The sequence below is a fragment of the Neopelma chrysocephalum genome, unplaced genomic scaffold, assembly GCF_003984885.1.
Source record: "Neopelma chrysocephalum unplaced genomic scaffold, ASM398488v2 Primary Assembly neopelma1_201, whole genome shotgun sequence".
NCBI lineage: Eukaryota > Metazoa > Chordata > Aves > Passeriformes > Pipridae > Neopelma > Neopelma chrysocephalum.
Genome location: NW_020897863.1, coordinates 199,307 through 216,303, shown reverse-complemented (window position 1 = coordinate 216,303; position 16,997 = coordinate 199,307). Strand labels below are relative to the sequence as shown.

Sequence of the window (16,997 nt, the reverse complement as noted above, 5' to 3'; positions counted from 1 at the left end):
GAGAATAAATAAAGCTCCTTTTTCTGTGTCTTATTTCCCCGGCCCGAGGAGGGCCCAGCTTCCCGCCCCTGGAAGAGGGAGGATTTGGAGCCCTGGCTCTGTGTCAAATGAAAAAATCTTGCAAAAAACCCTGGAATTTCCTGCCAGGCAGAAACCCGGAGGTTTGACACTCCTGGAGCTGGGGTGAGATGGGAGGGAGGGAGGGCTGGGGGACATGGGGGACATGGGACACCCCCCCTCCATGTCCAAGGCACACACAGGCACACACTGGCTGTGCCAGTGGGTCCCCAAACTCCCTCCTTGCCCTGCCACTGCCAGGGGGATTTGGGCAGTGCCACATCTGACCCTCCAGCACACCCCGAGTCCCAGGGTCCCCATCCTGCCACTGTGGGATTCTCCCCAGGGACGTGGCCCTGGTCCTTCCCTCCCCATCTGCTGCAGGGGAGGGCTCGGGGCAAACCCCCCTTGGCTTTGCCAGCTCCTGCTTTGCACCCATGTCTAGGGGCTGTCCCCCCTCCCCAGGACCCCCCAGCAGAGCTGCCCAGCCCAGGGTCTTGGGAACAGTGGTGGGACACCCTGAGCGAGGAGGGGGGACCACATGGGGGTGGGGGGGTGTTGGGCCTCAGTTTCCCAGAGGAGGTGCCGTGGGGTGAAGGAGCAGCCAGAACCCACAGCCGGAGCTGCAGGGAGGGGACAAACACACCCTGGGGTGGTTTCACCCCAAAAAGCCTTTCAAGGGAGACACCAGTTCAGTGGGGAGCATCCCCCATCCCCCAGGGGGGACATGGCCAGTCCCAGCCCCACCACCCCACAGCAGCCAAAACCCTGGGGACAGTGGGTCCAGGCACAGGGATGTGTTGGGAAGCTGGACAGAGTCACCCCAGGGAGGAAAACCCCTGCAGCCCCCAAAGCAAGGGGTGGGAGCTCCAGGAGCTCCAGGTTTGGGGTGTCTGGGGAGGAGGGCAGGGATGGGGCTCACGCTGTGCCACAGAGGGGGGCCCGCCTTGGGTGACAGCAGCAGATGGGAGAAGCTGCTGCTTTTAAACACCCCAGTCTCTTTTCACCCCTCTCCATCCTCCCAGTTCCCTGGGAAGGAGTGAGATCCACAGGAGCAGCCCTGACCCACTGCAGCTGTGTCACCATGGGTGACTGGGGACGTGCAGGCTGGCACATTCCTTAGAATCAGAGATCCTAGAATATCCTCAGTGGGAAGGGACCCCCAAGGTCCATCCAGTCCAACTCCTATCCCTGCACAGATACCCCAACAATCCCACCCTGTCCCTCAGAGCTTTGTCTTTGAGCTCTGGCAGCCTTGGGGCCGTGCCCACTGCCCTGGGGAGCCTGGGCAGTGCCCCAGCACCCTCTGGGGGAAGAACCTTTCCCTGAGATCTGACCTAACCCTCCCCTGACTCAGCTGCAGGCCGTTTCCTCAGAGGAGCAGAAAAAGTCCCAAACCACCAAAAAATTCCCATGGAAAGGGCACTGAAACTGCAGTGGGGCCTGCACACCCTGTGCTGGAGGATGTGGGTGCCGGTGGCTTTGTCCCAGCAGCCTCTGGGGATTTGTTCACCAGGACAAAAAGTGATCCTGGGGCACCTCTTGGTCAAGCTCTGGGCGAGGAGGGCCCCCTGTCCCTGCAGGGCTGGCACGGGACGGAGCAGCAGGTGCCCCTGGTATCGGTGTCACCTCCGAGCAGCGGGGACGGGACGTGCTCCCCTCTCCAGAGCTTTCCCAGAAGCATTCCAGGTCCTGCCCATGTTCCTGGCACGGGGCTGGGGAGCTGCTGGCCCCTGGCCTGGCTGTGCCATACAAGGCAGAGGGAGCACGTGCCGTGCTGGTGACTGTTCCTTGTCCCAGGACTGGCTGTCACCTCTCCACGGAGCCCAAAAGCGGAGCAGGGCAAAGCCAGGGCTCTGCTCTTCTGCCTGGGAGGAGGCAGGTGGCACATCAGGGCTGGGGGGCTGCCAGGGACCCTGGGGAATGTGGGCCCAGGGGCATCAGCTGTCCAGGGAAAATGGGACAAACAAAAGGCACATTTCTGAGCGCTTGGAAAGCTGCCACTGCCTGTGCAGGGATGAGGGACGGAGGCTGCCAAGGCCTGGGGGCTGCGGTGGCAGAGCTGTGCAGGGACACTCCTGTGCCACCCCGTGCCCCTGCTGCCCAGCTCCAAAGGTGCACGGGACGAGGCAGGTACAGCAGTGGCTGTGTCACAGCACGGGCCCAGGAATGCTCTGGGCAGGATCTGCTGCCCAGGGAGGTGGCAGTGGCTGGGGACATTCCCCTCCTCACCCAGTGGGATGTGGCTCCTGCACTGACCCCGTGGACACACAGACACGGGGCTGCAGATGCTGTAGGAGACCCCCAGCCCCTGCTCCCTCTTGGCTGGTTTCTGGGGGTCCATGGAATTGCTGCCCCCACTCTCTGGTTTCCCATTAGAAGCCAACCCTAATGGGACTCATGGATGTGCTCGACACGTGAACCAAACCAGGGGTGTTCGCTCTGGGTTCCAGAGGGAAAAGGCCAGAGCCAGGCCCAGCATTCCCAGGGAACCCACGAAGGAGCAGAGTGACCCAGGGAGCATCGATCCATGTGAGCCTGGAACACTGATCCTGGGATTAACACACGGATAGTGGGTGGCTTTTCCAAGGCTCATTTATCAAGGAACAAAGCAAGCCGTGGGTACAAGGAGCCTCCTACACCTTTCCCTTCATGTGCCATTGGACTGTGAGCCAATGGCATCATCCCATCACCAGCCAGTCCCAGCGAGTGCCTTGGAGCTCTCCCTGCCTGGAAGCCTGTGGTGACCTCCCCTGGAGCTGGGAACCCCCTCAAGGTCTGGGATTCCTTACCTGAGACACAGATCCTCCCTATCACAAGGTGGAGAGACCCCTGTTCACAGCAGCTCCTCGGTGAGTTCCCGACATCACACTGAATGAACACCAAATCCATGCACTGAATTCCTTCACATGTAAACTGTTGTCCCAGTCTGAGACTGAAACTGGACCTGGATGTACCTAAGCTCCATCAGGAGTTAAGGAAGTGTGTGTGTGGGGTCCTCTCTGAACCTCATACTCATGAGAAGGGTCTCTCTTACCCTTTTATATCTTCGGTCTCTTTGTTAATCATTCCAGCTTGATTCCAACTCGATTTTCCTTAGTCTGGTAGGAAGTACCAGGGGGAACCTTGCCATCAAACTCTGTTAAATCACACTTTCATAAATTCACATTAAAATAACTTTTGCTGAGAACGTTGATGGTGATTCTTTGAGTGGCCCTAAATCACTCATCTGTGACAAACTGATGTTGTTGGCAGGATCCCAAATCGGGATTTGTGGCAGAACTGAGGCCCTAAAGCTCCTGAGCTCCTCGGCTTTTGGGGGCCGGAGGGGAGAGGCACGGGGTGAGCCTTGGAGCAGTGGGTGACCCTGTGCTGAGCCAAAGGGAAGGAGCATTTCCCTGGGAACATACGGCAGTGCAGCTCCCTCTGTGCCATGAGCCTGTGCCCGCTCCAGCTCCGGGGCAGGTGCCATCTGTGCTTTTTGGAAGGGCTCAGCCCCGCAGAGGGGAGGCTGCCCGAGCCCTGGGCACAGGACCCGCTCGACCCAGGCCCTGCAGGGCAGGAGATCTGCAAATCTGTTCTCTGGGCTCTCAGCAAAGCCTTCACGGTGCCTCTGCAACTCCGGAGCCTGGGGAGACTGACCCAAGTACTGAGGGGTCCTGCTCAGTCACAGCTCAACCTGCTCACCATGCTGGGCTCAGCTTGGGGGGCTCAGCTTGGGGGGCTCAGCCTGGGAGGCTCAGCCCTGGGGGTTCAGCCCTGGGGGTTCAGCCCTGGGGGCTCACAGTCACCTGCTCCCTGCAGTGACTCTCAGCTGTGGCTCAGGGGTGAGTAAACCCGAGATGAAAGCCCAGGGAGATGAAAGCAGGGCTGGGCTGCCGAGGCAGAGCACGGCTCAGCTCCGACTGTGGCTCTGCAGACCTGTCTGGGCAACATCCTGCACCGCCGGGCGCTGTGGGGGCCGGGCTCAGCCGCAGCGGCACCGCCGGCCCGGCTCATCTCCCAGGAAGGTGCTTTCCCTCCTCCTCCTCCTCCCTCGGCTGAGCTGCTCTCGCGTGGAGCTGGGCGGGTCTTGGGGGCAGAGGAAGGCAGGGCCCCGCAGCCCCGTGGAAGGGGCTCCGGACACGGCCCTCACAGCATTCCAGGCGGGGGGGAAAGGGAAAGCTGAGGAACAGCGACAGGAGCTGCCCCAGCACCGCTCACTGCCCACCCAGCCCCGCTCGGGTCCCCGCAGCTGTCCCGGTTTCAGCTGGGATGGAGCCAGTTTTCTCCCCAGGAGCCGGTACAGGGCCGTGTTTGGGATTTGAGGAGGGATAATGCTGATAACACCCCAGTGTTTTGTGTAGCCGAGCAGTGCTCACCCCAAGCCAAGGACCTGGAGTGTCTCTGCTCTGCCAGCGAGGAGGGGCACAAAAACCGGGGGTAGCATGGCCAGAGGGATATTCCACACCAAGGAACAGCGTTTCTTCAGCTGAGCTGCACCCACAGAACACTGGGAGAGGGGCTCGAGGGTGCTCAGGAGGGCCCAGCACCCCCACTGTGCAGGGGAACGGGTAGGAGCTGTTGCTGCAGGCAGGGAACAGGCAGGAGCTGTTGCTGAAGGCTGGGTACAGGCAGGAGCCACGGCTGAGGAGCCCCTCACTCCCCTCCTGGCCAGGAAAATAACCTGCAGCCGCCAAAGGCAGAGTTTTCCCCAGTTCAGTCCCTCAGCCTCGATGGCTGTGCCTGTGGCAGCACAGAGCTCCTGGGCAGGCTGGGGGGCTGGAACTGCCCTCCCCTGCCCACTGCCACCCGAGCTCCAGAGCTGGGAGAACAGCTCGACCCTGGGGTACAGGGACACTGCAGAGACAAGGAAGGACAACCCCGGGTGCTGGTGGAGCTCCACGGCCCCGGGAACCAGGGCCTGGCACCCCGAGAGCAGCAGGGACCCACCCAGGCCCGGAGCACCCAGGAGCTCCCCGGCACAGCTCCCAGGAGCTCCCAGCCCGTGTTTGCTCTGCTGACAGGAGGGCTCTGACAAAGGGGCCGTCACATGTGCTGTGTAAATACAACATAATTTATTGGTTCCATTCCAGAGCACGAAGGGTGTTTGTATGAGTGTCCCAGGAACAAGAGACACGTATGTACAGACATTCCAGGGCACGGGAACACTTTGTGAGGAAGAAGTGGTGAGTGGTAGTTTGGTCACTGTTCACAGAAACCTTTTCTCTTATTGGTCCCAATTGTAGGTAGACCCACCTACCTACTGGGGGCACTGGGAGCTCTCACTGTGCAAGCAGCAGGCAGGGCCAGGGGGCTCTGGCTGCACACCAGAGATTTTGGTCCCACATGGGCACAGTGCTGGGGAAGAGGGAGAGGGCTCTGTACCCTAAGGGGAAGCAGGATGTGATCCCCGTGGCCGGCGAGGCCAGAGGAGAAGTGGTCCTTCCTGGCAGGGTCAGCACACCAGGAGGTCAGGGGCAGCAATTCCCTGTCCCTCTGCTCAGTTCTATGAGGCACAGCTTGGCTGCTGTTGGATCCCTGTGGGGACAGTGCTGAGCTGCACCAGGGGAGTGTAGGAGCAGCTAAACAAGACAACAGCAGCCACCCGGATGATAAAAGAAGCAGAAAATCCTAAAACAAAAATATTGTGATCCTGAGTGAGCCAGAGCTGAGATTAGTGTGTGTGTGAAAGGAATCCCAAGGTCAGGCTGGAAAGCTGCTTGCAGCACGGCTGTTCTCTGGCTGGGAGCAGTCACACGGGGGGTGTGGTGTGTGGGGAGATAAGGAAACATCTGCCTGGCTGGGGAGCTTGGACCACAATATTTTTGCTTTAATATTTTCTTCTTCTTCTATCATCCAGGTGGCTGCTGTTGCCTTGTTCAGCTGCTCCTGCAGGGGAGCAGGGCAGATTCCAGCAGCGCTGACTCCATCAGCAGCAACCCCGGGAAAAGCCTCGCTCCCAGCTGGTCTGAAGGGAACACAGGGGGCACAAAGCAGCTCTGCCCAAAACTGCACTCATGGAACCAAGGAGCACCCTGGGGATGGGGGTACACCAGCATTCCCTCCCCAGTGCCCAGGCAGCCTGCAGGGGTGGGAATGAGTGTCCCGAGGGAAGTACCGCTTCCATGGCAGCACCAGCTCCACACACGGCTCTGTCTGCAGCATCTGGCTCAGCTCACTCGGGGCACAGGGCAGGGGCAGCTCAGGGCAGCTCTTCCCCTCTCCAAGAGCGGACATTCCCATCAAAATGGCCCTCAAAATATTTTCTCTTTTTTTTTTATAGAAATTACTATAAAAAACTAGTTAATCTAGAGCATCTTTAAAAAAATATTCCTGCAATATCACAGTTTTACATTGAAACTCATTAAAAATATATAATTTCTTTAAGAAAACGTCTCTGTTGTCCCCTTGAATCACGTCTCCAGGCCGGGAGTGGGGCTGAGCCCTCGGAGGAGGCGCCGAGGTGGGAGCAGGAAGGTCAGAGCTCAGTGGCACATCCGGGAGGTCATTTCCTTCTGCCAAAGGGACACAGAAGGCAAGGGGGTGAAGGAGGATCCAGGCTGCCAGGTGAGGGGGTGGATGGAAAAACCTGCCCTGTGTTTAGTTGGCAGTACCCTAGTCAGGTGTGGGGTGACACTGCTGCCCAGAGCTCCAGGATGGGCAGGGCTGTGCTCCCCCCACCATTCCCATTCCCAGGACACCCCAGGGGGTTTATCCATCTATGTCCAGATGGCTGACAGTGCTGGGATCACACAGGGCCCACAGATGAGGCAAACAGCTGCTGGGAGTGGGAGGAGGTGCTGGAGAACAACTGCCCCCAGCCCTGTCTGTCCTGACTCCCAGTTTGCTGGCAGCCAAAGTGCAGGGCCAACTGGTCCTGAATTTGGGCAACCAGATTAAAGAGAGTCATGGAACCATTAAGGTTGGAAAAGACCCCCAAGATCATCGAGTCCAACCATTCCCCCAGCACTGCTGTGTCACCACTAACCCCTGTCTTGAAGTGCCACATCCACACATTTGTGGAACACTTCCAGGGATGGTGACTCCACCCCTGCCCTGGGCAGCCTGTTCAGTGCCTGACCACCCCTTCCATAAAGGAATTTTCCCTAATATCCAATCTAAACCTCCCCTGGCACAGCTTGGAGCTGTTCCCTCCCATCTTGTCCCTTGTTCCCTCCCATCTTGTCCCTTGTTCCCTGGGAGCAGAGCCTGACCCCCCCCGGCTACCCCCTCCTGTCAGGGAGCCAGAAGGTCCCCCCTGAGCCTCCTTTTCTCCAGGCTGAGCCCCCCCAGCTCCCTCAGCTGCTCCTGCTGCTCCAGCCCCTTCCCCAGCTCCGTTCCCTTCCCTGGACACCCTCCAGCCCCTCAATGTCTTTCCTGGAGTGAGGAGCCCAGAACTGCCCCCAGGATTTGAGGTGGGGTCTCCTGAGAAGGTACCAGAGAGCTCTGTGCCTCCCCCAGCCCTGCCCTGCAGACCCCGAGAGCCCCCCCTGCACCCTGAGCCCACCCAGACACTCACCAGGGGCTCCAGCTCCTTGGTGTCTATGAGATTGAACTCTTTCACAAAGTAGTAAAAGTGCTTGTAGCAGGTGTTCACGTGGGCCTCCGAGCCCATCTGGGTGATCCTGTCGAAGTGGTGGATGTAGACGTGGACAAAGACCCGGAAGAGCCTGGAGAGGATCTTCTTCACCACTGGGAGGAAGTTCTTGGGGAAGGGAGTACCTGGGAGGGAGGAATGGCCATGAGAAATCTTCAGTCAAGTTAAAACTGGTTCCTCAGAGCTAAAATAAATTGGTAAAATAGGCAGATTGAGACAAAAGGGCTTCTGTCCCTGGCAATGTCCATTGCCCTCTCCTTTTTGCTTCCCTTTGGATCAGATTTTTCACAAGCATGGATTTTTTAAGTGACAGAGTGCTGCACTGCTGGGACTGAAAGCAGAGCCCAGATTCCCAGCAGCTGTTTCGGTCTGAGTTTTCCTCTACTCCTGTTTGACATATTTATACAAACAGTGCAAAACACCAGATATGACCAAGCAAATTCCTGAAGGAAAGGCTTGGTGTTGTTACCTCCCCACAGTTATCCCTTATTTTGATATGTCTTTGGTTAAAAATTAAAGCCTTTAAGGTGCTCTTTAAAGGCACCAGGTCTGTGTTTGGCCAGGCCCTGACAGCAGGGGGGTTTGGCCATCCAGCACCTCCGTGGGATATCAGGGTGTAAAGTCCACACGGGCTGTTCCTGGAGGAACCAGGACGAGTTAAACCCTTTCAGTGCTCTGACAGAGCTGCAACATTTCAGTCGGTGTCAAGGGGGAGGGATCTGGTTAAAAGCTGAGCTGAAAACAGTAACAACTGAAAAAAAAAACACCCAACCACAACCCTCGTGCTGCGGGAAGCTCGTCCTGCCTCCAGAACAGAACCAACACCCCCGGTGTGCTCCCCAGGGTCCTGCACAGGCAGAACAGCACGGCTGGGCAGGGGGTTGGTGTCTCAAAACTGTTCACAGCCCCCCTCCCCCCTCTGCCCACTCCACACCAGCTGAAGCAGCATTTTGGCACAGAGGAGGAGCTCGAGTGGCTCGAGTGCCCCAAGCAGTGGCCAACTGCATCCTGTCACAGCTCCAGTGGGATAAACACCAGGGCAGGAGGGAGGGAGCTCTGCTGCACCTCATCTCCTGCATCCCAGGAGATGGAAGCTCTGCATGGGCTCAGTCATATTTACCTGATGCTTCAGGGAATGAATTCTCCCACCTTCAACACAAAATAAACAAAACCCAGCAATCTCTGTCCCGAATCCAGAGAAGCTGTGCTTGGATATGCAGACTGAAGTGTCTTAGGCCAAATTCTGCTTTCCATGGCCCTGGCAGGAGATGAAACATGGCCCCTCCCTCCAGGCCTGTGCCAGCATCCCACTCCTCTGGAGGGGCAGAGACAGCCAAAGCAGCCTCTAATGACAAAGAGGCTGATTATGGCACGTGGCAGCATCACCAGGTGACGCAGAGCCTGGATCCAGGCTGGCAGTGAGCTCCAGGAGAGCTGATCCACAGGAGCACGAGCCACCCCAGAGCTGCCTCCGAGCCTGTGCTCTAAGGGCACCTCCTGTCTGCACTGCCTGCCTCGGCTTTCCTCGAGGTACCCATGACTCCCAGTGGGATCTGGTGCAGCTCTGGGTATCTGAGCACTGCAGAGGAGCTGGGAAGAGCTGCTCTGAGCAGCACAGAAGGAAACAGCTCTGCAGGGCTCCAGGAGAGGGCTCCAGGAGAAGGCTCTGCACCCACCTCCCTCCCGCCAGCCACGCCTGGACCCCAACTCACCAACGTTAGTGGGGAAGATGTCCTCGTTGTTGATCTGCACCTCGATCCAGTCCATGAGCAGGTTCATGTACTGGGGGGCCGACAGGGCGGTGGGTTTGCGGTACTTGTGCTCGTCCTGCCACCGGTACTCGTACTTGGGCCCCCCCGACATGACGGGGCAGGACTGCTCGGTGCAATAGTCACTGATGGTGCCGTAGATCAGGTTGATGCGGTTGAAGAAGTCCACGACGTGCACGGCCACCCAGTCGTTCTGCTCCTCGCCCGGCGGCAGCTGCACGGCCACCTTCAGGTCCAGCCCGGCGTTGAGCGAGGCCTGGGCCTTCTTGTGCAGCTCGAACCGCTGCGTGCCCGGCTCGAACTTGCGCTTGGGCCGGAAAGTTTTGTCCTTGTTGAACACTTGCTTTAGGGCGTGGGACATCTTCCCTCCTCCTCTCGCCGTTCCAGGCCCGCAGCGGGGACAGCCGGAGGCCGCGCCGCTTCCCGGGGCACGGCTGGGGCGACTCTGATCTTCAGAGAAACCTCCCTCTGCTCATCTGGTCCTGATCTGCAACACAGCACAGAAGGGCAGCGATTAGGAGCGGCTCTCTCAACAGGAAACCCTGTCTAAATCCCATAGGAAGAGATCTGGGATGCCATCTGGGCCCTCGTCCCACATCTGAGGAGGAGGAGAGCTCACGCCAGCTTTCCTTCCTCCCCCTTCCCTTCCCAGCCCAGCTGTCAGGGTGACCTGGGCTGAACAGAGCCACCCCTGAGAGAACTCCTGACACATTCCATGTGGGAATGAGGGAACAGGCCCCACAGTCACTCATCCTGACATCACTGCACCAAGAGCCCCAACCCCACAAAGAGAAACTTTGCTCAGCTCCAATGCACCAAAGCCCACGTGGGTTTCACCTGGATCCAATTTTTCACCTGTGCTTCCCCCTTCAGGAACAAACCTACCCAAAAGGTCACGTCGTGCCAACCCACAGCACAGCTCAGAGCTGCTGCCAGACACCCTCCACCACAGCAGCCAGCAGGGCAGGCGGGGAAAGTGCGAGAGACAGGAACCACAGGGCGGAGGGGAACGAGAAGAAGAAGTCACAGCTCAGGCACCCGGAAAGCCAATCTCCTGAAATAACCCCAGCCCTAAGAGCAGCCACAGCCTCTGCTGCAGGTGCACACAGACCAGAAACACATTTTCACTTCAGTTTAGCTCACTTCAAGTTGAAAGCTGGAAGATGAGGGAAAGCTCATCTTCCTCTTCCAGTCTGTGGAGAAGAATCAGCTCCAAGGGTGAGACCCAAGTTAAGATCTGAAGGGATGCTGACGAGAAACACAGCTCTGTTTATCTGTAGCTAATTATACCTCCTTTGTTCCCACATCCAGCCCCTTGCAGAATTTGTGTCAGGCTGTTCTTTGATGGAGGCTTAAGGCAGAAAGCTTTGTGTACCAAAAATATCGTTTTATATGTGCTGGACAGAAATGAATAAAGTAACAGAAATTAAGCTGATGCCTTAAATAGCACAAATAAGTTGTCATAATTTTATAGGCAAGCAAGCAAACAAACCCCTTTCCCCAAGCAGAATTTAGATTAGATTTATATGAAGCCATGGTGTTGTTCCAATAGGTAAACAGTGTCCTCAAATGTTGGGAAGAAGATCCCAAACTCAAGGTCACGATTGCCATCGCTGCAATCGAGCCTGTCCCTACCAGATGCCGCAGTGCTAATCAGCAGTTCTGCTCTGGAGAAAGATTAAAAAGCTTTAAGCCAAGGCCTCTTGTTTTCTTATTTAATTACAGCGAGGAAGAAACCCCAAACCACTCCAGTTCATCCCACTAAGAACAGGCTCGACATTTCCTGCGGGAATGGGCTCAGTGACCTCTTCCGTGCAGGAGCAGGGAGATCCAAACTCCTGTCGCAACACGGGCCACGACGTGTGCTGGGAGAAACCAAAGCGTGGTTCAGTGAGATCCTCCCCGGGCTGGGAGGTGAATCCACGGCACACATCTCATCGTGGAATGGTTTGGGTTGGAAGGGACCTTAAAGACCACGCCAAGGGCAGGGACACCTTCCATGGGCAGGGACACCTCCCACCAGCCCAGGCTGCTCCAAGCCCCATCCAGCCCAGCCTTCCTGCTCTCAGAACAGCCCCTGTGAGCCAGGGAGCCGCTGTGGGGGAGGCAAACCCGGCCCCCAGGCAGGCAGCCGTGTCCTCAGAGCGTGTGATCCAGCCCAGCGCGGGGAGGAAGCCGAGCAGCAGCGCTGGTGGCAGAGCTGTGTCACAGCCTGGCCACATCCTGCGGCGGGGCCGGGGCGGAAGCTCCGGGGGCTGCGCCCACCCTGTGCCACGGAACCGGCCCCCACAGATCCAGCAATGTGGATACCAGGTGCTGGGGATACAGCTGTTTTCTCCAGCAGCAAATCAGTCCCAGAGAAGCCCTCGCACGCGATGAGCTCCTTGGAGTGGGGATGGAGGAAAACATGTCCTCTGACACAACCGAGCACGCAGGGGCAGGAGCACCGCCCTCCCCAGAGCATCAGCAGCGTCCCTGGAGCAGCACAACTCCATTCCTACTGCTTTTCACTCCATTCCTACTGCTTTTCACTCCATTCCTACTGCTTTTCTGTAGGATCTGCACAGAGGAGGACGGGGTAAAACCCAAGGGCAAAACCAAACATCCTCTGGGCTTCACCACACACATCAAGAAACAAATACTGACCATTTTCCAGAGAAATTGTCATTTGAGCAGGATGGAGAGACTTTTCATAGAATCCCAGAATATCCTGAGCTGGAAGGGATCCACAAGGACCATCCAGTCCAACTCCTGGCCCTGCCCAGGACACCCCAACAATCCCACCCTGTCCCTCAGAGCACTGTCCAAACGCTCCTGGAGCTCTGGCAGCCTTGGGGCTGTGCCCACTGCCCTGGGGAGCCTGGGCAGTGCCCCAGCACCCTCTGGGGGAAGAACCTTTCCCTGAGATCCATCCCAACCCCCCTGGCACAGCTCCAGCCCTTCCCTGGCTCCTGTCCCTGGTCCCAGAGCAGAGCTCAGCGCCTGCCCCTCCGCCTCCCCTCGGGAGGAGCTGCAGCCCCCGAGGAGTCTCCCCTCAGTCTCCTCTGCTCCAGCTGAACCAGCCCAGTGCCCTCAGCTGCTCCTCAGACCCTTCCCCTCCAGACCCTTCTCTGCCTCCGTGTCCCTCCTTTGGACACTCTCCAACAGCTTCAGATCCCTCTGACACTGTGGCCCCCAAACAGCCCCCAGGACTCGAGGTGAGGCCGCCCCAGGTCAGAGCAGGGTGGGACAATCCCCTCCCTGGCCCGGCCGGCGATGCTGGGCCTGATGCCCCCCAGGACACGGTGGCCCTTTGGGCTGCCAGGACACTCTGCTGACTCAGACCCAACTGGCCACTGACCGGGACCCCCAGGGCCCTTCCCTCCAGCCTCTCATTCCCCAGTCTGTCCCTGCATCCAGGGCAGCCCCATTCCAGGGGCAGGATCCAGGACCTGCCCTTGTTGAACATCCCAGGGCTGGGGATTGCCCAGCCCTCACACTTGTCAGAGTCTCTCTGCAGGGCAGAGTTTATTTGGTATGGAGGCAGTATTTGTCCTATAAACAAATTCCTGATCCTATGGACACATCATCCATGAGAACTGGGGAGCTCGACACAGCAGCAATTGTCTCTCAGACGATTCAGCATCTGTGTGAAGCATTAGCAAAATGAGTAGCTGAGACTTCAAGCAGATGCAGCCTATTTAATTATGGTCTGTGACTGCAACTGAGCTAAAAGAAACACTCAGCTCCAGGAAAAAAAAAACAAAACTAAAGAGGCACAGACACCAAAGCATCCCTGACATTGCTTGGAGATGATATCATCTGTACAACACCTACTTCCACAGGCAGGAGTCACAGCCCGGGCAGCAGTGACACTGCCTCTGAACAAGAGGGAAAGGAAAGGTTAGGGACAACTGGGAAATGGGACATGCAAAGCACCTGGATGGTATCAGCAAGCTTCAAAGGTGAGGGGAAAAGCCACTCCCCGCTCCCAAACAAACCTCAGGTGATTTAGTTGACTCCTCCGTCCAAGCCAGCCAAGATCACAGCCCCCGTCACCGGTGCTCCAGAGGACCTTGGCCACGGCTCCAGATCACAGAGCCCTGCAGGGAGCCCCTGCCAGGGGCTGTCTGGGCACAAACACACCTCCAGCTCCTCCCAGGGACACAGGAGGGGCAGCTCCTCCTATGCTGGATGTGCCTGCCCAGGGTGTTGAGATCTGGCCCTCCCTTCCCTTCCCTGCTCCCGCAGCTCCAGGTTTGCTGAGGGTGAGCCAGGGCTGCTGGCATTGCGCTGCCGTTCCTCTTCCCCCACCAGCAATGGGGGATCACATGGAGCTGCCCTGCTCCAACACCAGCTCTGGGCAGAGAAAGCCCAGGGAGCTGCTTCCCACCTCTTGGTCACTTTTACAGGCAGCTCAGAGCCTGGAAAAGGGAAGAGTCAACTCCTTCAAAACACCTGGAAATAGCCTCCACTTGTGTCCTGCTGGAGCCATCCCGAGGCTTTCCAGGAGCCAGCAGCATTCCTGCTGGATCCTGCCCTCCCCACAGAGCCAGACTGGCCCGAAAAGGACTTCAGGAGTCCCATGACTGCTCCGTCAGCGCCTGCCAAGCAACGCCCCTCGCTCCCCTCCACTGCCGGCACCACGCAGCGGTTCAACAACAGCCAGGGAAAAGCAGCAAGCCAGGGAAAAACCAGCAAGCCAGGGGAGAAAAAAAAACAGCAAGGCAGTAGTCAGCAAGCTCCTACCTGCGTTCCTGGCCTCCACAGGACACCCCTGCAATCACTCAGCCCGTCTCTGGCCCTCTGTGAGCACTGGCAAGCACCGAGGCCGAGCTTCCTTTTTCAAAAGAGGGGGGAAAAAGATCCCCCTTTGATGGGCGGCCCCAATCCGGAGGCTCCGGCAGCTGGGGAGGGGTCAGACACGAGGCCACTTCCCTCCCCGTGACCCCAGCGCCGAGGCGGCCACATCCTGCTGCCTCCTGGTGCCACGGCCCTGCAGCACAGCCCAGGGAGCAACGCGGCTCCCCAAATCAGGGATCTCTCCGGTTTCCTTTCGGGGAAGCCGGGCTGCTTTCCCGGGAGATGACACCAAAGTCCAGCTGCTTTTAACTGCACCCGTGGGTGAGGAGCCTGTGACAGCTCCTGTGTCCCCACGGAGGAGAGGGGACGATCCCACTTCCCTCCTGAGTCATTCCCAGTGTCCTTAACCCCGTTGCTCAGGCCAGAGTTCCCAGCACAGGACAGAAAAGCCCCCGAGTTTCACAAAGCAGCCCCAATATCTCGGCTGCACTGAGCACTTCGAGTGAAAACTTCAGTTCACAGAGTGAGGCCAAGAAGCAAAGCGGCTCCAAGCAGGCAGCTCGCACAGAACACCAGGGATGCACACGCACATTTTTTCCATAATTCCACACCCCTCCTTTCACAAATCCCCTCCTGTGGCTGTTCTGCACTAGCTCAGTGTCTCCAGACAGGACAATCCTGGTTTTTTATGATCAAAGAGAGATTTTACTGCGGAGAGCAGGGAGCAGAAGGACTCCAGGGGCCGGGCTGGGTGGCACTGATGGCAGTCCCTGCGCCTCCGGAGCCAGCCTGGCAACAAAACAGCGCTTGTCCTTCTGGGACGAGGCTTCCAGCTGCTCCCTAGGATGGATCTGTGATACGAGGAGCAAAGGTCTACCCTGTGCTTACCTCGGGCAGGGCAGGGCAGAGAGGGGAGGGCTGAGTGTGGCTGCAGACACGCCTGGCCATTCATAATCCCGGCCAGCCGGCACTTCCACGTCAGCCGCTTCCTGTCTGGCACCACCTCCAGCCTCCCGGCCCGGGGAGCTGCCAATGTTTTCCCAAAAGCTAATCCTTCCCCTCTGCAAGCTGGCTTTGCTCCTGCAGGATGGCTCCATGCTGCTGCAGGACAGCCAGGCATGGTGTTACCCTCGATATCACCTTCATTCTCCATTCTCCATGCTCTGTCCCAGAAGCTGCTGGAAGTTACTGGAGAAGGAGCAGCTCGGATTCAGCTGCACCTCCAGCCCCAGGCTGGGATGACACCAGCCCCTTAATTCTGCTGCTCTGCAGGACAACATCCACATTTTTCTTTCGGAATCTGCTTCAGCAGCAGCCTTCACAACAAAACCAGGGCACATTGGAAATGCTGAATTCCCAAGGTCTGGGTGAACAAAGAGCCTTTTGTGTTTCACCAGAGTCAGCTTTAAGAAAAGTCCTGCCAGTCCCAGCCACCCCCAGGCCCAGAGATTCCAATCTGCTGCACAATTTGGAAATTCCCAAGTAAGAAACTGTAGAGACACCAATTCTCCGGCCACTTCCGACATCTCCTGGCCCTTCCAGGAAAGAGGCTGGTTTGGAAGGAAAGAGGCTGGTTTGGAAGGAAAGAGGCTGGTTTGGAAGGAGCAGGACAGGTTCTTTTCATGCCCCTAAGCCATACAGAGGCAGAGCCCATCTGCATGAGAAAAAGAGGATAATAAAAGACAAAAAGTAGTTGTGCTGGGCTTTAACTGGCATCTCCTTTGCCCCTGCAAGGCTGAGCATTCCAGCCAATTCCAAAGTCAAGGTAGTTAATGGAACAAAGGGAAAAGCCATAGTTGGGATTGCAGAAGATCCAGTAGAGCTGAGGGCAGCAGCTCTGGCAGAGCCCAGGTCACCCAGGAATGAGATAACTCGATCCATCCCGGGCAGATGGAGGAACAGGCAGTTCCCTGCTTGGCTCTGAGCTCAGGATTTAGATCCAGACCAGGGATGTTATGGATGACACAGCTCACACTGCAAGGGGATGCTGAGGGAGCAAGTGCCAGAGAGGCTGGATAACCCTGCCTGGCAGCAGAGAGGGAAGGCAGGAACACTGAATTTCCAGCGTGGTTTGTCCCCCTGGCTTTCCCCCCCGCAGCCACAGAGGGGAAAAATGTAAGTTCTGCAAAAAGGCCCCTCCTGGTTCCCCTCCCGCAAGGGGAAGGTCAGGCAGCAGATGCTGCAATTCCAAGCTGTTCCCGTGGAGCAGCAGTGACTGCAGGGAGCCCCGGGTGTCACTGAGCCAGGGCCAGCTCTGCTGCCTCTTACGTGACATCTGCATCCATCGCAATGTCAGAGCCCCGCTGGGAGGTTTCCAGGGATCGGGCCGGGGCTGCGTGTGGAGGCAGAGCTGATCCCTGCAGGGCTGTGCCAAGCTGACAGGCTGGGTCATGACTCCAGCACACGGGTTAACTGCACACACAAATGTTCCCGGGATAAAGCACGCCAGGGGCAGCTCCCTCTTTCCCAGGTCCCAGGCCTGCTTCTTTGGGAAGACCCCTCGCTGTCCCACCACAGGGCTGTCAGGGCACTCTGGTGTTTGAGTCCCAGCTGAGCTGCTCATCTCTCCCTGCTTTTGCAGGCTCCACAGGACCTTCCTCACTGGACAGGGATATTTTGGAGCCAGCAGCAGTTCCATCTCCTCTAACTCTGGGATCTGCCCCCACCCAAGTGAAAGGTAACACCAGTTTGGAGCACAAATTTTGCATTAGGAGGATAAAAATGACTACGGCAAATGGCACTACTTTAACAGCCACTCTGGGATCCCAGGGAGTGTGGGATCTCCCCCTGGGGTCCCAGGGAGTGTGGGA

The 16,997-nt window shown here is 57.8% G+C and overlaps 1 protein-coding gene across 2 annotated transcripts in view; it reads right to left on the bottom strand.

Annotated features, from left to right (window-relative positions):
* Positions 1–6,386: 6,386 nt before the first annotated feature.
* The window catches only part of MOB3A (MOB kinase activator 3A), a 13,976-nt gene continuing 3,365 nt past the window's right edge, over positions 6,387–16,997 (bottom strand). The window contains exons 1-4 of one of the 2 annotated variants that reach the window (XM_027703082.1): positions 14,134–14,266; positions 9,349–9,892; positions 7,559–7,761; positions 6,387–6,554 (exon numbers count right to left, since the gene is read on the bottom strand). In XM_027703082.1, coding sequence (XP_027558883.1) covers positions 6,525–6,554; positions 7,559–7,761; positions 9,349–9,766 — 651 coding nt within the window. In that variant the 5' untranslated portion in view covers positions 9,767–9,892; positions 14,134–14,266 and the 3' untranslated portion in view covers positions 6,387–6,524. Of the gene's footprint in view, positions 6,555–7,558; positions 7,762–9,348; positions 9,893–14,133; positions 14,267–16,997 lie in introns of those variants that run through there. The other variant, XM_027703081.1, reaches the window with a different exon arrangement.